This window comes from Parasteatoda tepidariorum, chromosome 10, assembly GCF_043381705.1.
Source record: "Parasteatoda tepidariorum isolate YZ-2023 chromosome 10, CAS_Ptep_4.0, whole genome shotgun sequence".
NCBI classification, from domain to species: Eukaryota; Metazoa; Arthropoda; class Arachnida; order Araneae; family Theridiidae; genus Parasteatoda; species Parasteatoda tepidariorum.
In genome coordinates, this window is record NC_092213.1 from 86,666,449 (window position 1) to 86,688,963 (window position 22,515).

The 22,515-nt window shown below is 29.6% G+C and overlaps 1 protein-coding gene across 1 annotated transcript in view; it reads right to left on the reverse strand.

The window, feature by feature from the left end:
- The window catches only part of LOC107449771 (E3 ubiquitin-protein ligase AMFR), a 166,399-nt gene extending 145,469 nt beyond the window's left edge, over window positions 1-20,930 (reverse strand). The window contains exon 1 of the mRNA XM_043041501.2: window positions 20,467-20,930. Within this exon, the coding sequence (XP_042897435.1) occupies window positions 20,467-20,772 (306 nt within the window). The 5' untranslated portion in view covers window positions 20,773-20,930. The remainder of the gene's footprint in view (window positions 1-20,466) is intronic.
- Between the last annotated feature and the right edge of the window lie 1,585 nt (window positions 20,931-22,515).

The window sequence follows — 22,515 nt, forward strand, 5'->3', positions numbered from 1 at the left end:
TTTTGGCTTAGAAAATATTAAATAAATAAAAATGTGCAAAATTGCAATATATCGAATCTTTTAATTTGTTTAATTACTGAAAACCAAATTACAAAAATATTTATTGTATAAAAAAACACTTATATCTTGTTCTTCATACGTAAAATCAGTTTTCATTTACTTTCATTTTAACTCCTCTTTGTTCTAGTGTTCCGTCACTAATATTCCTCAATTCAAATTAGCGCCAATAGATGGAGCCGAAACTCGTATATAACCATTGTGTGTAATCTATTCTTTCGACTGATGATCAGCCGTATAGACTAGAATGTTGAAAATACTATTAAAACTATTCTAACTTAATAAAATAACATGCAATTAGGAAATTTATTTTAATAACTGTACTAAATATTGATGAAACCCTTGGGTTTATTGATTTAAAAAATATGAACTGATTTAAACAAAAATGAGTGTATTTTAGTCTCGATTAATTGGAAATATTCATATAGATATAAGCAGAAATACAGAAAATTCTTAGTTCCTAATCAGAGGTCTGTCCAGACATATTGTGAAAGGTCCTGTTTTTGTAAAATTTTGAAAAAATTACTCACATTCTTTCAACCCGGGTCCTGCTTTTATGATTGTGCCAGTGTTTTCACTACAGCGCGAGAACGCGAGAATTTCGCATATTTTTTTCTTTTCTCGCATTAAGAAATGATTACCGCGAGAAATTCGCGCATTCTATAAATCAATTTCGAAATTCGCGAATTTCTAGTCTTTTGGAAAAAGCTTCGAATTACGTCATTTAGAATAAAATCCGTTTCACTTCCTTTCCTGGATCTTTCATTATCTTCAACATCTGCCCCAAGTTATCTAGCTTCCCTATTTACCAGTATTGTTCAGAACCTTTTCGAACAACAGAACACAACCACGGAACCCCTTTCAGAACATATTTCTCTGCAACCACGTGTTTACGGTAGGTAAGGTTTCTTCATGCAAGACGTTCAAATTTTTTATGTACTAATGTAAGATGGACAAATACCTAGTAAAGTCGAAATCTTTTATGATGATGCACCAAAAATATTCAATGCTTTAAAAAATAGAAGACGTTAAAAATTTATAAGAATTAAAGAAATGATTTTTTTTCAAGAGTTTTTGTGTTTTTTTTAGTTTTTAGAAATCTCACTTAACTTTTTGAAATCTCACCCTGTTTTTGAGAAAGGGTGAGAAATTCTCACTCATTTATTTTCGATGATGAAAACACTGATAGGGTCCGGTTATTACAAAAAACTTTTTCAAGGAGTTTTTAAATTGTAAATCGATACAAGATTATGCTCAGCATTGCAATATTATAATTTTGTAAAAAAACTAAAATTTCAAAAAATAAACAGCAATTGCTGCTTCCAAATTAGAAATGCAACATATAAATATTTAGTATTTAGCCTATACTTCAGAACGCAGAATATTCATTTCGGACGAATAATGGAAGAAGCGTCTGCCGAAGACAAAACTTATTTTTTTACATCCATCTTTGTTTTCTGGGAAGGGTTTATTCAATTAACAAAACAATAATGAAGATAAAAAATATTTGTGAAGTGTCCGTTTTTAAGTTAAAATATTTTGTGAAAGGTCCATTAATTTCTTTGAAACAGACCCCTGCCAATATTTCCTCAGAACAAAGTTTTCTTCTTTTTTTGGGCGGGGGGGGGATCCAAATTTTCCCATAACTTTCAACTTTTTTCTTTAAGTTTACATAAGAAAAGAAATTCGTTTGATTTTACACAATTCTTGAATAAACAATATGTAAAAATTAGAAATTAAATTATATTGAAATAATAATAATGTATAAAATTATAAGTCTCGCTCATAAACTTAAGAAATTTAAACAAAACGATACATGAATTAACATTTAATGTTTTAATGTCTTCAGAAAAAATCTTACAAAGCAACAAATTTTTTAACTATAAAAAATTCTGTAAATTTTTTTAAAAAATTTTTCTATGGATGCCTGAATTTTACTCTAAACCCACGTATGGTTAATCATATTCTGCTAAGCTAACCTGCATATTATAAGTAATAACAAACAGAATGAATAAAAAAAAAAATTTTTTTTTAAGTTGAGATTAGACAATTATTGACGACTATACTTAACTATACTTAATCTCTAAATTTTGGAATAAAATAATTAAATTCAATATTTAAATTAATAAATAATTATATAACAACTCATAATTATTACTTGAAATAATTAAAAGTAGCATGTTTTCAGAAAAAAACAAATTTTAATTTCAATGATTTTGGCAATACTTTTGATAAATGATAGATACTATACATCATAATTACAATACTATATAATGCAAGCATTGTGCATGATTTAATCTATTTATATAAAATTGAATGTGTGTGTCCTTTATACACTCCTAAACCATCCAACTAAAAGCAGGGGTCTGTANAAAAAAAAAAAAAAAAAAAAAATTTTAAGTTGAGATTAGACAATCATTGACGACAACTTTAGCTATACTTAATCTATAAAATCTGCCTAAATTTTGGAATAAAATAATTAAATTCAATATTTAAATTAACAAATAATTATATAACAACTCATAATTATTACTTGAAATAATTAAAAGTAGCATGTTTTCAGAAAAATCAAATTTTAATTTCAATGATTTTGGCAATACTTTTGATAAATGATAGATACTATACATCATAATTACAATACTATATAATGCAAGCATTGTGCATGATTTAATCTATTTATATAAAATTGAATGTGTGTGTCCTTTATACACTCCTAAACCATCCAACTAAAAGCAGGGGTCTGTACAGACATTTTGTGACAGGTTCGGTTTTTGTAAAATTGTGAAAAATTACTCGTAATTTGTGAATATAAAATAAGCGTCGAGTCACATTCCTTCAACCACAGTTCTGTTTTGTGAATTTGTTCAAATAAGGTCCTTTTATAGAAAACCAATTTTCAAAAACAGCTATTGCTGCTACTAAATTAGAGATGCAACATACAAATATTTGGTATTTAGCCTATACTGCACTTCACAGAATATTCATTTCGGACAAATCATGGAAACAAAATCCTTCACATTTTTAATAATTTCAATTGACATATTTTAAATAACACAACTTAGTTATGTATCACTTCTAATGTGTCACACATGAAATAAACTTAAACAATTCTCAAATTTATAATATTTTTTTTAAAAAAAATTGGCATAAGTTAATTTTTATTTACACAATATTTTATCAATTAATTTTATGAATAATATATTGCTCAATTATTTATTTACAAAAAAAAATATTTAATATCAAAATGAATGTTCGCACGATGTTTGTTGAAGTAGAAATATTTCCTTAGAATACTACATCTGGAATTTATAAATTTTTTTGACTTAGAAGAGGTTAAGGTGCATAATATAAATGAAATAAAATCAAAATTAGCCTCAGAATTAAAGCAGAAAAGCATGATTAACAAAATATTAGAGTAAGATACGTCGATTGCCAGTAGATTTGAAAGTATCTATAATAGCTGAACACTCAGCGGTCAATTTTTCCCGCCCATTTACAATAATACGTAAATGTCTATCGAATGTCTCTTGTGAAGGGTCCGTTTTTATGAAAAAATATTTTGTGAAGGGTCCGTTTTTATGAAAAAATATTTTATGAAGGGTCCGTTAAAGGACTCAAATTTCTTCTAAACAAACCCCTCGAAAGGTATGAAACTTGGCATACAGAAAACACAAAACACGAGGAAGTTCACTGTCGACATTAGAACATTATGAATATACGGATATTTGACTATACGGAATTCTGTAAAAGTATTGACTTCGAAAGTTTAGGTGCTTCGTCTCCTCAATTCTTTCAATCCAGGAACTTGATAGAGGTAAATTTTGACTATTATAAGTTGGCCGCGACCATTAGCATCATGCCAAGTGATACTAAACACATTTTATCTTTATTCTAATGAGATAAACTGCAAGAACTAGTTTGCTTACTTCAATAACGTAAAGCCACCAATTAAGGCAACAAATATTAAATTTTAAAAAAAAGAGTGAAACTATTTTAGATATTAATTGAAACACTTAGTAAAAGAACCAGGTCAGTGACAATTTCAGAACGGAAAAAAAACTGTATCCGAACTATTTTATTACAAATTTATTAGAAAGAGGGACCAAGAGGGAAAGAGGCTCCTTGCTATTTACCATTGCCTAATTTAAAATAAAAATCCTGCATGCATATTAAAAACTGATAACGTTATTGTAAGATTATAGTGAAGGCAAAAACATGATCTGGTACATCAAAAATATTCATTTTGATGCCACCATTTTTTGTTATTTTCTCTGAATCATAAATAACCCTAAAAATTTCACTTACCTGGTTCTTCCATCAAGCTCCTTAATTGAGCCAGTATATGCATTAAGTTCTGAGCATGATTTCGTAATGTTTTTCAGTACTGATTTATTGATTCTTTGCTTGCTTATTTTTTTCACACCGTGCGAGGAACGAGTATTCAGCTAGCATCTAATAAAATGTCGCCAATGTTAATAAAGAAACTTGCTCCAGGTTTTTGACAGATTTCGGCAGCTTTTGACACTTTTCGACAGTTTTAGACGAGTTAAATAAAAAAGTTTTTGACGACAAAATCTTAACCCTTTAATTAACATATGTGCACTAATAAAAAAAAATTTCTGGAGCAAGTTTTTTATACTCCATCGAAAGAGAGGATAAGTACCGGAGAAAATAACCTGATTGTGGCCATCATGGGATGGTCTTCAGCACAGTATCATGCCTAATACTGATTTCAGTTTTTTTTTTCATTCGATTAACTTCTAAAAAAAATTTTCACATTTAATCTTATAATGTAAAGCCACTGGCAAGGGCTATAAATAAAAAAAAAACTTCAAACATTTTATATTTATTAATCAGGAGGGTCTGTTTAGAAGAAATTTGGGTCCGTTACGGACCCTTCACAAACTATTTTAACTTAAAAACAGACCCTTCACAAAATGATTTTTCTTTTAATCGGACCCTTCACAAATCTGTTAATCCTCATTATTGTTTTGTAAGTTGAATAAACCCAATTTCCCCCGTTAGTCGAATAAACTCTTCCCAGGGAGAAAAAAAAAAAAAAAAAAAAAAAAATTAANAAATGAATTAAGTTTTGTCTTCGACAGACGCTTCTTCCATTATTCGTCCGAAATGAATATTCTGCGTTCAGCAGTACAGGCTAAATAACAATATTTGTATTTTGCATCTCTAATTTAGAAGCAACAATTTATTTTTGAAAAAAAAATTTTTTTTTAATAATAATTTTACAGTGTTGAGAATAATCTTGTATCTATTTACAATTTAAAAACTCCTTGAAAAAGTTTTCTTCAATAACAGGACTCTATTTGCACACATTCATAAAAACAGGACCCTGGTTGAAGGAATGTGACTTAACGTTTATTTTATATTCACAAATTCCGAGTCATTCTTTCACAATTTTTCAAAAACCGGACCCGTTCACAAAATACCTGGACAAACCCCTGTTAATTGTGTCTGTACAATTGTGTTCGCCTTTTAATTATGTGTTTGATTTTAAAGTTTATGATTGAGTTGTGAAGTCTGCTGAATCCAACTCCGATCTATAATCGATTAAAATTTCCAAATTCCAGGAAAGAATCGATTGTAACGAAATAATTTGTAATAGTTTTCTGCCCCGGGGCAGAATTTCGGCGAGACGGCGACATTGCCGCAGAAAGTTGAGTTTTTTCAGTAAGATTTTTCATTTGGGGAGGGGAAATTTTTAGTTCTCCTTACTGCATAATTTTTCGGAATTTTTTTTTTCCGTCGAATTTTTTTTCAAATATGTCTTTTGCGCATCAGAGATTAAAGAAATAATCGTGATTTTTCTATTCTCATTAGATATTCAAAAAAGAAAGTCCGTAATGACTGGGTTCAGCTAGAATTTCAAATTAACAGTATAATATTAAAAAAAAACTCAGAAATTGCAAAAGTTTAAATATAGTTCGCTCTGGGAATGAAGTTCTTTCTTTCATTTTTTTCCTCCCTTTAAGAAACACCATATTTTTACACTCATATTTGCGTATCTCTTTTTTTTTTAAAAAAGGAGTCCTATTCGCGTGATTTCGATTTTTATTTTGGAGTTACGGCACGGATTTTTACGATTTTCAATTTATGTGCGAATTCGAATTTATTATCGTTTAATTTGTTTACGAATTTTAATTTTTGTAATGATTTACAAAATTCGAAGCAGGGAATAATGTGTATTTTCCGCTTACAAAATCGGAGAAAGCGCCTATAATATTAGAATTTTTTAAAAAAAAATATCACTTGCAATAAAAAACTGTATACATTTTTATTCTATACTTTCTCCTGTAAACACAACGTTTCTGTTACTTTAAATTAGTAATTGCTATGATTAAAAGTATGGTAAAGAAAAATATTAATGCTAGGGAAGTTTATAGCATAAAGACCGAAAAAATTCTGCAACGGGTTTTTTTTTTTTTTGGTAATGTAACTTAACACTATTTAAATTGTTCAGCTATTCTAATATTCTAGTATACTAATAAAATAAAAAAAACTACTCTGTTGAAATTGAGTGCACATTTATATAAGCTATAGTTATATGCAATACAAATGAATCTGATCTTACATCGAGTTTTACTGTCTGTACCAAATTGACAAAAAAAAGCTTTTTTTACTGAGAATTTCAAGGTGAAACAATATAAAAATTATTTTCCATGGTTTTACTCAACTAAAAAAAAAAATATTGAGTGAAACTTATGAGTTTCTAGTTGATCAGTTAATTTTCCAGATGTTATGTTTATTTTATATAAATTTTATCTTAAGCCGCATTGCAAAAATTTCTTATAAATGTTCCAGAGAAGTTGGTGATTTATTTGATATTGTCATAATCAATCGGTATTTACCCGGTATCTGGTACATTTTAGATTTTCAAACCCACGAGTTTTCATGATTTCACGAAGTTACTACTTTCTCCGACAAAAACGCAACAATAAATTTAAAAAAGCATTATGATAACATTCATTGAAATGGTAGGTAGAACCAAAACTGTTACACTCTGCATCTTCATATTTATAGATTTTAAATTTAAAAAACAGAGTAAAATGAGAGAATAATTTTTTTTCTCTTTTTTTCTGTTGAACTATATTCTGTTGACTTCTGTTCCTCTTTTTTTCTGTTGAACTTTTTCTGTTGAACTACCAGAAAAGTATCTTTAGATACTTTTCTTGTTCATCGGAAAGGAAAGAAATGCACCCGATTTTTCTGTTTTCATTTCAGAATATAAAAAAATTCGCCAATGACGGGCTAACTTCAGCTAGAATTTTATATTGACAAAAAAAATAAAATAAAAAGAAATAACAAAAATTCTGACACCACAAAAGTTTAAAAAATAATCAATTCTAGAAATGTTTTTTTCTTTCATTTTTTGAAAGAACACGATAAAAACAATTTATATTTTAATAAAATATGAGTATCAGTGGGGATTTTGTCAGAAATTCAAATATTCGGAACATCATGAAATTGGGGGGGTGGGATTCCTTTTTAAAAATTAGATTATACGACGACCGAAATCCATGACATTCCATGATTTTTTTTTCTTCTTAAAAATAGTTAAAATCATGACATTACATGACAAATATTGTTCAATAGCGGAATTCATGACTTTCCACGTGCGCAGATACCCTGTATTTACCACGGTTTTTACAATCTTCGGAAAAACCTTTTTCCCATGTTCTTACCATCTATAAAAAAATAATTTCCCATCTTCAGAAAAATGTCTTATTTTTTCTGCCATTTCTGAAAACATCTTAATAGCATTCAGTAAGAAAGTATTGAAATAAGATTTTGGAACATTGTTAAAATAGCGTCCTATTTAACATTGCAGAACAATATGGATCATTTTAAGAACTAATCAGGGGTCTCTCCAAACATTTTGTGAAAGGTCCTGTTTTTGTAAAATTGTGAAAAAAATATTCATAATTTATATAAAATAAGCGTTAAGTCACATTCCTTAAACCAGGGTCCTGCTTTTGTGCAAACAGGGTCCTGTTATTGCAAAAATTGCTAGAAACTTTTTTAATAAGTTTTTAAATTTTAAATAGATACAAGATTCTGCTTAACAATTGCTGCTACTAAATTAGAGATGCAACATACAAATATTTGGTATTTAGCCTATACTGCTCAACACGGAATATTAATTTCGGACGAATAATGGAAACAAAATCACTCACCTTTTTAACAATTTCAATTGACATATTTTAAATAACACAACTTAGCAGTGTATCACTTTTAATGTGTCACGCATTAAGTAAACTTAAACAAAATTTATAATTGTTAAATTTTTTTCATAAATTCTCTTAAATTTATAATATTTTATTTAAAAAATTTGCCAGAAATTAATTTTTATTTACATAATATTCTATTAATTAATTTTACGAATAAATATAAATTGATCAATTATTTATTTACAACAAAAAAAATTATGATATAATGTTAATAAGAATGCGAACACGATGTTTGTAAAAGTAGAAATATTTTCTTATAATACTACATTTGGAATTTTAACTTCTGGACCATCTTTCTCCCCCCCCCCTCCCCGGGAAGGGTTTATTCCATTAGCAAAACATTAATGAAGATAAATTTGTGAAGGGTCCGTTTTTATGAAAAGATAGTTTGTGATATAAATTTCTTCTAAATAGACCACTGCTAATGTTCTAAAAATTTCTTCTAGGGTCGAAAATTTCTTCAGATTCCTAATAAAAAATATTTTGTCCTTATTCTTCGTGATTTTTTTCTGTTATAGAGCATTATGACACTCCAATAATACTCAATATAACAAATACGGCTTATTATGAGATACTGTACAAAATTCTAAGATTAAATGTACAAAAACTATGTTCGTAATAAGATAAAAATTATTAGCCAAACACTATTGCAAGAAATGTTTGAGTGAGCAATATTACTCAAAAACTAGAAAATTAAGACTTTTAAATTTCTGTTATTTCAATACTCTAAATCAGTCGTTTCCAACTGGCGGCCCAGGGACCGCATCCTGCCAGCAAAGCCTTTTTTTGTGACCTGCGAACTAAAACATATTAGTTGCCGTTTTTTGGGGGACAATTTTCGTAAAAAAATCTATATCAGGGGTCTGTGCAGACATTATGCGAAAGGTCCGTTTTTCGTGAAATTGTGAAAAAATTACTCGCATTCTTTCAACCAGGGTCTAAACAGATGTGTTTAAAATACTCTTCTTTCGTTTAAAAAAAACCTCATTTCTTCATTCCTGCGAAATTTAACATACCAAAGTGCAAAAAAATTTATTTCTCAGGTTTTGCATCCAAGGAAATATTTATTTATATACAAAAATAATCGTGCATGTTGCTCTTTATTTCGTTTTTTTTCCTTGTATTTTGCGAATTTATTTTAGCATGTGCGTATCAGAAATTTTCTCGAAGAAATTCTCCGATTGAACTTTTTGAAACCACTCATTTTGGACGAAATTGCTTACATTTGTAAATTTTAAAACGCATAAAAGCGGGAATGAATATAATGTTTTATTTAAATTCCTTGAATTGAATATCGCATGAGCGGAAAAGAAAAAAGAAAAAAATTAATTTCATATAATCGAGAATTTTATCGAGAAATTGATTATTGAATCAGAATTTTATCGAGAAATTAATTTCATATGATCGAGAATACCTAATAAGTCGAAAAAATGTTAATTTATCACAGAATTAAATTTAAAATAAAAAAAATCTTGTCACTAAGTTTCTGATTAAGAGAAGATTCAAAATGATACGTAACAAGTATTTGTAATGCTTGTTATTTTGTTTTTTAATATTAAAAAACGTTGATAAAAATCTGACAGTTATATTTAATGTTCCTTCCAACATAAAAGAGTCCTATATAAAATTTTGATAAAGTTGCGGCCCGCCATTTGACTGGTGTTCTTAATTGCGGCCACCGGCCACATGTAGGTTGGAAACCCCTGCTAAAATATGATTGGAACTAAAAAAAATTTAATAGAATAAGGTCACTCTAAAAATTTAAAAAAAGTTTATTAAATATTTAAATTAAAACTTTAGTTTATCCGTTTCGATGAGAAAAAAATGCTTCTTTATGCAGACTAGGAATTATAACTTTACAGAAAGGTGTTTAGTTTTGTAAATTATAACTAAGTTATTTTTTTTAAAGAATATTCTGCCCTAAAATTGTCTTGATTGTGCCTTTTTTTTCCCCTCCTGATTTTCTATTTGAAGCACTACTAGGTCGGTTTTCGCTATAGATATTTTTTAATGTTTATCATATATTGATTTATAAATTAACCTTACTTTCGGCAAAAATAAAACACTTTGTGTACTTATATAGTGCCAGTGGTCTTCTGACTTGATAATAACATTTCAATCTTAATTTCTAATGTATACATCATAGATTAATGTATTCATTTTTAATGTTCATCTGATTTCTGGAAACTTATTACAAGAAAAATTATTTTTTATACTTTTAAATTCATTTAAACAAATTATTTTGGAAAATGTTGATCTCAAAAAATGTAGGCATACCAAGTGAAATAGGTAAAATAATTTATTTTCCTCATCTAATTTTATAAAAATAAATGACAAAAAATTGGTAAGATAAATCTTTATTTTACCAAACCGTTATCACTACTGTATATATTTGTAATGTTCCTATTATTCTTTTGTAAAAAAAAAAAAAGATAAATTCTGCTTATTTGAGCTTTCCTGTTATTTCCCCATACATAAATCCAGCTGTAATAAAGCAGGGGTCTGTCTAGGGCAGGGGTTTCCAACTTACAGGAGGCCGGGGGGCCACAATTAAAAACAAATTAAACGGCGGGCGGCAACTTTATCAAAATTTTATATAGGACTCTTAAGTTTGAAGGAACATTAAATATTACTGTCAGATTTTTACCAAGTTGTAAAAAACATAAGTATTGAATAACAAATTAAAATAAGAAGATTTTTAAAAATATTTAATTGCATATTAAAAAATTGGGGCTACAATCACTTTAATATGCACCTATTTATTAAACAATTAATGTGCAACAGATATCTAATGGTTAAGATATAAAACTTTAAAAAGGTTGGTATTAAAACTTACATAGCACACAAAATGTTCAATGACAAAATTGAGGTTTGCCTGCTGCAACTACCAGAGAATGGATATTTACATTTTAAATTTAAAATTTACAAATAAGTGTGTCAATATTTTCGTCCAAAATGAGTGGTTTCAAAAAGTTAAATCGGAAAATTTCTTCGAGAAAATTTCTGATAAACATGCTATATATTCACAAAATACAAAAAAAAATGAAATAAAAAAAGAGCAACATACACGATTATTTTTGTATTTGAATAAATATTTTCTTGGATGCAAAACCTGAGAAAAAAATTTTTTTACACCGTTAATATGATAAATTTCACAGAAACGAAGTAATTAGGTTTTTATTAACGACAAAAGCATTTTAAACCCAAATAGATTTTTTTACGAAAATTGTCCGCAAAAAAATGACAACTAATATATTTTAGTTTGTGGGCCACAAAAAAAAAGCTTCGCTGGCCGGATGCGGCCCCCGGGCTGCCAGTTGGAAACCACTCGTCTAGAGCAAACTTACTACCGTTTAGCGGTACCTTCGCAAATTCAACTGTAGGACACAAAATACTTTTTCTTAAAATTTTATTTCTGTATGCCGCAAGAAACGACAAATTCATGTTTTTACCATACTTTTGTGTTGATTTCTTAATATAATTTTTAATTTTCACAAATTATATTTAAATTTTCACAAATTAGGCATCTCTCAGAAAAATCTAGACAGACCTCTGTAAAGGTATGATATACAATGATATAATAAATACAATACAGTTTTGTAAGTGGGTCACTCCAAAAATAAAGTACCCTTTTAGAGCCCCACATTTTCTCTTATTATAATTTCTCATAATTTTGTACCAAAAATAAATTTATACATTAAATAATAAATTTCAGATTTTTTTTCCTCTGATATGATTCTGAAACTTTGAATTACTTTGCTTTTTTCTGTTCTAATCGGGTTATAAAAAACTGTATCATGAAAAATGCTTTATGTCAGCAACTTATATAGCTTTTTTCATTATATTTCTTGTATGTAATATGATTTTTTAGTCATAATTCAGGGTTCTTAGTATCTTCCAGTGTTCCTAAATATCATTCCTCGCTTTTACTTTCTCCTTCTTTTAAAATTCGATATTAATATTTTCATCTCTTTTAAATAAAGTTTATATGTCGCTGAAACTTGTCTCCTGTGTTACCTCTACTTCATTTTTAAATTCAAACTAGAATTACTTATAAAAAGTTGGCAACGGTAGCCACACATGCACTCCTATGTTCTTCGTGTTCTTTTTAGCTATATAGTTTCGTCAAGCTATAAACATAACCCCAGTGCCATATGGGCTCATTTAACGCCCATTTTGAAAGTGGTTAAGAAAACTGATCCTAAGATTGACTCTTCATTTTTTTTTTGTTTGTCTTCCACTCAATAAAGACATAAATTTACCAGATTTATTTATTTAGACAAAGGCTTTTTAATTGGTTTCATGCGAGGCACATGGTGCGGGCATGGAAAAGAGGCAGCTGATGGAATCGGTGGAATTTTAAAGCGAATAGCAAATAGAATTGTGGCATGTGATACAGACATAACAGATGTAGACCAGTTTATACATTGTGTGCGTGAATCCACTGAAATAAAGTTAATCTACATAACTGAAGAAGAAATTGAAGCGATTTCTGAAACACTTCTTGAAAAGNCACATAAAAAATTTGAACGTCTTACATGAAGAAACCTAACCTACGGTAAACATGGGGTTGCAGAGAAATGTGTTCTGAAAGGGGTTCTGTGGTTGTGTTCTGTTGTTCGAAAAGGTTTTGAACTATACTGGTAAATAGGGAAGGCAGATAACGGGGCAGATGTTGAAAATAATGAAAGATCCAGGAAAAGTGAAACGGATTTTATTCTAAATGGCGTAATTCTAAGCTTTTTTCGAAAATGCGAGAAATTCGCGAAGTTTGAAATTGATTTATAGAATGCGCGAATTTCTCGCGGTAATAATTTTTTAATGCGAGAAAAGAAAAAAATATGCGAGATTCTCGCGTTCTCGCCCTGTAGTGAAAACACTGATAGTCTTGCTGTTTTAATTAGTTTTCAGTATTTTTTTTCTCTTTGAAAGAAAATTTATATGTCCCCATAAATTTGTCTCCTGTGTTAACTCTACTTTATTTTTAAAATTCAAACTAGAAATACTTATAAAAAAGTTAACAGCGTGCACTCCTAGTTTTTTTAATGTAGTTTTTAGGCAGTCATTTTTTCAAGAAAGAAATTTGAAGAATTGGATGATTAAGGATATTTGAGGTAAAGTGTATTTTTTATGTCTCTTATGTTACCTTAGATTTTAACAAAGAAGAATGATTTCAGTTTATACAGTCAACCCCCGATATAGTGAACCTTCAAGGGATCGAAATTTCGGTTCACTATAACCGGGAGTTCACTATATCCGTACTACAAACAATTTTAACTCATTTTTTCGAACTGCTCCCTTTAATAACACATTATTTAAAGAAATGACAAATAAAAAGAAAGACAGAAATGATTAATAAACAATATGTAATAACAAAAAATGTGTTAACTTTCATTTTTTATGACTCATCCTCTTGCGTACAAAACATTTAGGGATGAGAAATTGAGATAGAAGATGCAAACAAGAAAAAATGCTTATGGCTACATTCTACTCAATAGAAGGTGTTAAAAATCGCTATATGTATCTTACGCAGAAATTTCAAAATTACCAAAAACTGAAGGAAAAACTCACTCGAAGACAGAAAAAAGTTCTAAATATCCAATTTCCTCTAGTCTTTTGGTTCACTATACCCACAAAAAATAATACGATATGCGTATAGCAACGGAGCGAACATTTCGCTCACTATATCCGGGAGTTCACTATAAACCATGTTCACTATAACGGGGTTTGACTGTATTTAAATTATACGTAATACTTTAAAAAAAGCTCCCTGTGTTGCATTGTTTTTGGTAACACAGGAAATTCAAATTACTTTTTGTGTGCTATTAAATGGCCTAGACTTCGGCAATAAATTTTGTGCATAATTATAATTTACACCTGTAAAGAAACAATTTTTTTTTTAAACATAAAACAGAATTCTTAAATTAATGTTGTTGTTGTTGTTGCACGCCTCCATTGGCCAGAAGTGCTAGACCGGTCCATGACCAGGGGTCTGTCCAGGCCGAATTTACTACCGTTTAGTGGTACCTTCACAAATTCAATTTTAGGCAAAACGGTAGTTTCACTAATTCAACTTTAGGAAAAACGGTATTTTCACAAAATACTTTTTCTTAAAATTTTATTTTTGTATCCCTTAAGAAACGATAAATCTATATTTTTACCATGTTTTTGTGTTGATTTTTTAATATAATTTTTAATTTTTCACAAATTATGTCTAAATTTTCACAAAATAGGTACCTCTCAGAAAAACCTAGACAGACCCCTGATGACGTTATACACCCTCAAAAAATCCAACGCCGTCAATGGATCATCTGCTAAATCCTGTTTGGTGAGCCCCAGGCACGCGAGGACGTGGTGAGGCGAAGCCTGCTCTGAAGAACAGTTGGTACAAATTTCAAAGTTTTTGGATCCTTCCGAAAATCTCATTGATTTAAGGTGACCACTTCGAAAGCGGGCAAGAATNTGGTGAGCCCCAGGCACGCGAGGACGTGGTGAGGCGAAGCCTGCTCTGAAGAACAGTTGGTACAAATTTCAAAGTTTTTGGATTCTTCCGAAAATTTCATTGATTTAAGGTGGCCACTTCGAAAGCGGGCAAGAATAGTTTGTTCCTGTCTATTTAAACCTTGGGCCAGGGAGCCTCCAGGTCGAGAACACTGATACCATGGGTGNGGGGGGGACATTCCAAGTGGTTGTGTTTTATTTTTGAGAAGGTTTCCAAAAAGGTGTACGACGGCACAGAGTCCTCGCAAGCACCAGCTTTAGCCAAAGTGTTCGCAATTAATTAATTGGTTGTGTTACTTTAAAAGACCACTACGTTTTCATTGAGCGATTCTTCCATAAATAATATTATTCCTATAGTAGAGAAATTATTCTTAATTTTGTGTTCTATTTTAGATAATGCTATTAACAGCAACGAAATAAAGAAGAAGAAAAAACTTGATTAAAAATAAAGAAGAATGTAAGAAAACAGCTCATGAAGAGAAAGATTGGCAAGTTTGCAAGAGAACATAGATTAGCAAGAAAAAAAGCGACGAACAAAGCATAAAGCAAAACAGTTTACCACTCTTAATTTCAAATGTAAAATAAGAGTCAGCCGGCAGTGGAAGGAAACAAATGAGGCGAGATGGAGCAAAACATTATAAGTAGAAAATCTATATTATATAAAACGCTAATACGTACGTATGTATCAATAAAACCGATGATATTTCTTTTCTCGCGTTGGCAACAGTTTTCATTTTTAATTGATAGGCTTCGGCGCGCAAGAGCACGTAGTGAGCATCATATGGCTAATCTATATTATATAAAACGCTAATACGTTTTAATTGAAAGGCTTCGGCGAGCAAGAGCACGCAGTGAGCATCAAATGGCTAATCGGGTGAATTCTCACCGAATTATCAAAAAAATTCTCACAAAATTATCTTCATCGAAGCCGATGTTCCGACGACATCCGGCGTTCAGTACTATTTCATATTGTTTTACAACACATGGTTTTAGCCCTCTTGTGGGAAACTCTTTAAAACAAAACTCACAGCAGTTACTTTTCTCAACAACTGAAATTTAAAATAGTGTGGTTACGAAAAATATGTGAACTGTTTGCAATTTCAAACTAATGTTGAAATGCACAGGTTTAGAACTTTCTACAGTGAAAAGTTTTCGGAACTTCAGTGTTCAAAAAAGTATACAAAAGCCAGACGTTAAGAACGTATCCAATGAGCGAGCAAAGCGAACATCGGATTGCGAAGCAATCCGAAATGAACTGCGAAAGCAGTTCCGGGGGTTGGTGAGCACCAGCGAGCAGGGGGCGAAGCCTCCTAGTATATCTTAAAATGGAAAATAAAAAAAAATTAAGAAAAGGGGTGCATATAGAGTATCTGCTACATTTTAGATTTTCAAATTCATGACTAATTCCTAGAATTTTTCATGACTTAACGAAGTTACTATTTTCTCCGACAAAAACACAACAAGAAATTTAAAAAAGCATTATAATAACATTCATTGAAATGATAGGTATAACCATAACTATTACACTCTACATCTTCGTATTTAAAGATTTTAAATTGAAAAGATGATTAANTTTTAATAGAACATGTAAAGCCCATAGAAAGAAATTATTGCCTTTTTAGAATAATAATGCCCTTTTTTTTAAACTTTTGCCTTTTTTCTGCCTAGAATGAGCTCTGGCATCAGCATAAACTGATTTATTCAATATTTTGTTAATGAATTATAAACTAGTCCTCATGCTTAACTTTTGATGAGTTGGAGTAATGTAGCAGAGTTTGCAAAAACCTGTATTATATGTACTTATAATCAGGGTTTGTTGATTTAAATCATGATTTTTAAAAAAAATCTAAATCAACTGATTTTTTTAGTATAAATATATATATTGATTTAAAAAGTTAAGAAACAGTGTTTTAAATTATTGATACTTTTATTATTTCTTTTCTTAGTTTTAAAATTTATTATTGCTGCATTAATTAATTTCAGCTAATAAAATTACTTTTTTTCTTGGTATGTGTTAAATTCTAACACATTTGAAATTACACTTTTATAAATCTTCTGATTCCTGAGAGTGAAAGTACAGATTAAAGTAAACACTTAAGTATTTTTTTTCTCATAATATTTTTACAGTATCTTTGTCATAACCAGATTTTCTATAAAGACATTTTGTGGAGAAAAATTTCAATGAGACATAGAATTGAAAAAAAAATTTTTTTTTAGCTTAACTTATCTATTTTGATATAGGATTAAAAATGAATATTTTAATATAAAAAGATATAGAATAAATATTTATTTATTTTCTGATGAATGACTATATAAATACAATCTGTTACATTTATTTTGTCCTTTTTAAAATCAAGAGGGGGAAAAAAAGAAATCACAATTTTAAATTTAAATTATCGTTTGGTAATTGACACTTTGTTTTATTAGTTAAAGTATTCTTTAAATTCTCTATTTCATCTAGTCTTTAAATTTCAATCATGCATTTGTTTCAAAATAGTTGCTATGCATTCAAAGCTATGTATTATAATGAAAAAGTGTTTTAGGCAGTTAGAGCTTCTAAAATATTCTTATAATATAGTTTTAATATTAATTTAATTTTGATTCAACATTTATAAAGTTTTTTTAATCATAGATCAAAGTTCTTACAATGCATTTGAATAAAAATTAAAAAAAAAAAAAAAAACTTATTTAAATCAAAAAAAATTTGATTTTTTTTATTTCTTTTAAAAAAAATCACAAACTCTGCTCAATATAGACACAAAAATAATTTTTATTTATTTAGTCAAAGGCTTTTTATATATGGTTTTATGTGAGCCACATGGTCTTATTTTTTAATCCTATTTTAAAACATCAAATAAGAGAACCAATTACAAACTCATTCAAATATTAGGAGCAAAAAAGAATCTAAATATAAATATGTTGGAATAGCACAAGGTCAGGGGTCGGTCTAGGTTTTTTTTTTTTTTTTTTTTAAGAGGTACCTATTTTGGGAAAATTTAGACATAATTTGTGAAAATTAAAAATTACATTAAAAAAACTAAACACAAAAATAAGGTCAATAAGAAAATATTTTCAAAAATTGCCACTACAAATAAAAATCATTTATGACTAGTAAATTTCCATTTATATTTTTCCAGTGTGCATAGCTAAATTTTTCAACAAAAAATAAGCACCTTTTAAGTATTTCTTGAGCCCTCAAAAAATATTTTTAATCACTTTCCAAAATTAAAATCATAATTAGGATCTTTGCAGCAATCAAAAATATTTTTTCTATCGTTTAAAGTTCTTCATTTATAAACATAAAATCTATAAAATTCATAAACATTTGCAAAATCTTTTCATAATCATGATAAAATGACTAGTTTCTGATAAATATTGCAGAGAAAATGGTGAAAATCCTGCAATATTTGTAATTTAGAACAGCAATCGACACGGCAAAGAAAAAATGTATCTTTAAAAGAGAGAAAATGAAGCACTTTCCACAAATCCCGAATAAAAAAAGCACCTTTAAGGGCTTTTAAAAAACGTAAATAAAAACTTAGCGCACTTTTTAAAAATGCTAAGCACCTTGTTTTCCCCATATGTTCAAAAACTATTTTGTTATTGTAAAATTTTGGGCTTAAAATTGCATCCATATTCAAATATCCATTGTCCATAACTTAAATTTAAACTTGAATTTAATAAAAACACAAGAATCTTAGAGCTTGTTCTTTTAAAAGTATTTTGTGAAACAACTTTTTCATTTCATTGAATTTGTGAAAGTAGTAAATTTTCCCAGGACAGACCCCTGAAGGTGACGTAGAAGACTATGGTGATATTAAGGTTATGTTTTTAAAAACATTAGACAGTGGTAAAAACTTTCAAGTAAGAGAATGATGCATCTTACATTCAGATTGATTTCGTAATATGTATTTTAAAAAATCCAAATTTAAAAGTGAAAGGAAGTAAAATTTTCTGTCAATTCAATTGATCAGTTAATGTTTATGAAAAATAAAATATATCAATGTATCAAATTGTTTAATTCGAGGTGCTAAAGACGTATGTCCGCTTTGTTACTTTATGCTGACCCCTGTGTTACTGACATATTTTTTACGCCCCCCCCAAAAAAAAAGACAAAAGCACTTCCATTAAAAGGATAATAAGAAATATTGAATAGGTATCAACAATGTTTATAATAATTTCACTAATCAATGTAATTTTAATGAAATTATGCAGACTTCAAATTTGTAAAAATATTGAAATAGCAACACGGGGGCATAATTGTAGTATTTAATGACAAATATATATGCAAAAAAAAACTTTATCTGTAAAACTGAACGTTCACATCTAAGTGTTACCAGTGCAAAATTGTTTATTTTTCTATTTAAAAATGAAATAATTTTGATAACACGGGAGGAATTTTTCCGTCTATTCAACTAAGTTTTAGAGAGTAATAATTGTTTAAAAGTTCGCTGCTTAATTTGGATCTTTGAGGAAGTAATTAACCACCTTAAATGCATTTATCGTTTTTAAAAAAATTTCATTTTTTTTTAATTTCTTATTTATCAAAAGGTGTTCTGCAATTTTGGTATGACCCAAATAGGATTTAAATTTTTAATTAATAGTTATTGGCTCATTGAAAATCTAATAGACATTGATATTGAAAATCTAATAGATATTCAATTTTCTAAGTTTTTAATATTGAGAAGATTTGTCTCAACTGATTATGTGAATAATTAGTTTAACAATTCCAATTCCGTGATAACTTACATCATATCACTTTTTCAATGGTTTGTTATTTGCTGATATGTATATAATATACTACCTCACAATAATGAAAAAGACACTGAGTTTCTAACTTTTTAAAATTTTTCTCAAATGATTATTTTAAAAGAAGTTTAGTTCACGCTATTTTTAATACTTCACAATAAGATTTCAAGCTTTCAGGGTTTAAGAGAGACAATAAATTACAAAAGAAAACAAGTATTTTAGAACACCCTATGTTTGAAAATCAAGCAATAAGCTCGCAACTTGAATTTATTATTTTAGTTGTTATTTTTAATAGATGCGAAAAATTTCATTTTATACATACATATACATGTTATATATATATGTATATATATATATACAGAGATGCCAACTCCTCCGGACACAATTAAATTAAAATCCGGTCAAATAATTAAAGAAACGGTAAATAACTACAAAGTAAATTTTGCAAATATTTGACTATTTTTGCTTGGTTTTTAAAAGGTCTAGCATGACATAAGACTAAAGTGGCGAATTACATAAGCCTACGAATTATTTAGAAATAGTGGTGGACAAAAATCTACTAAATTGTATTAAACCAAGAATTACAATTGATAAACTACCACTTTAAAATATATATTTGCTGTCCCAAACAAGTTGGCATCTCTATAATATGTATATATATCCAAAAAAAAATGCAATTATATGTTAGCGAATCATGATTTACATCTTAATTGATCCTATAATAAGATTCCATAGAATTACGTAATACAAATACTTGCCGTCTAAGGACGACCGCCAAATTCTAATATTAAGGCAGAATAAACAACTGTAAAAATAACAAATTCGTATCCCATATAAATTACCTTCTTTTCAACGTACTTTATTATATTATAAACTTTAAGAAAGACAAAGGTTAAAAAAAACTTCGACTTACCCATATGCACATGGGTTCCTGTAGCATAAAATATATTACTTCAATGCTACGTTTAAAGCAAGCACGTTCTAATAATATTTCACAAAATGAAATGTCTTGTATTAATCCAGGTGGGGTGGAATTTCGATAATTTAAGACGTCGTTTCGGAAATCACCAATGCTCGCCGTCCCATTCGCAAAATTCACTCCCATCTGAGCTGTCATTTGCACGGCATAGTGTACAGAACATGCCAGTAATAGTACACTGCCGACAGTATAGGCCTGCAAACTCGGCAAGGGCAACCGGTCCAGAAACACAGCTGGCATTTTGTCTCACAGTATTTTCAAGACGAGGAATACGCCATAACACCCACTACACACACAACAAAACGCGAATGCCGGCCGAACGAAAGAGAAAATGGAACTTTCACCATCTGCAGAGACTGGCGCATGCGTGACCGAGTGCCTGCAAAGACCGGGCACGTGAGAGAAGTATTTCCGGTTTACTTTCTCAATGTTTTGGAAGAAAACTATCGCAATGTGATGTCGTTCGATGTTCGGATGTCGCTCTTTTAAAAGGGTTTCTGGAGAGGGAAGTTCGTTCGATCATCTTCGGGCCTGACAATATAGCTCTTATTCTTATTTTATTGATGCAGTAATCACAAAATTAAGGCGTTCTTTTTTTTTCTTCAATTTTGTAGAATAATCAATCGAATTAACAGTGACTGCAGAAGTATCCCAAGATTGGGGGGGGGGGCTCTCTCCCCTCCCTGTTTATGTGTGTTCATAAATATATCTATATTTCTAATTTTAGGATATTTAGTTTTAATCTGCTTCACTTTTTTTTTTAATATATCATTATTATTCTATTCACTGTGACATATGAATAATAATGACCAAGAATTTTCTCATCGGACAGAAATAAGGACAATTAGAGACATTTTTTATAAATTCAGACACAAAAAAAAAGTTTTTTTTCAATTGTAAATTAAAATTGAAAAATTTTCATTTTAGAGAGGGCTACGTCACCCTCTTTAAGAAAAAGCGAGGGGGCTAAAGCCCCATCTGACCCTAAATGTTCTTCGGTCCCTGCAAATAAAGCAAGTTTTTGATCTTGTCCTCCAAATACTTCAAGATAAAAAAAAATATGTCTATATAATTAGGTCTATCTGGGTAAAATATCACCGCTTTAACAAGTATATGTTGTTGTTTCTAATGCCAATTGCCACACTAGCAAGCCTGCTTGGTGAAACCAAACAGATTTAAGGCAGAGGGTGCATTTCTTGTTTTTCAGTGTTCATCTATGGCCAAGAATTCGAATTCAGCCACACACACGTCTCACCCGTTCATAGGGCGGACCCATTCATAAATACATTCATTCATCCACAAAACGTAATTTTTGACCTGGATCAGAGAATGATCGATATCCAATCCAGTACCCCCAGAGGTATTGATTTGTCATGGGAACATGGAGGAGTTTGAGACTCGACAGATTTAACGTTCATCAGTCACCACTTACTACACGGGCAGTCTTCGGCCGGCGGGGTTCGAACCCACGAACAGTCAGGCATGAGGCCAGCTCCCTACCGACAAGGCTATCCCGCAATAATTATATGAATTTAACAAATGACAGGATTCAGGACGTTGCTCCTGAATTTAAGGTCATTAAATATTTATTCAAATTTACTAAGGAGGGTTTTTTTTTATTAAAAAAAATTATTATTATTATGTACAAATTGAAGGGCCGTGGTCGCCCTTGGGTTGGAGAATTGGACTGGTTCGGAATTCGATTCTCGATTTCAGATTCGACTTTATTTACGTTGCACTAGAGCTGCACAATGGGGTACTGGCGACTGTCTGTGAAACATCCCTGTGAGGATGATCTAGGGTCGGATAAATACAATATTTAAAACAAATAATACGAAAATAAACAGCCTATAAACACGTGCAAATCACGTAATTATTAAAAAACTACAGTTCGTCTAATCATTTGATCTCATTGTTATAATATATACTGATATAATGCCTGATATAATAAATATTCTACATTTATATAATATATCGTCTTAT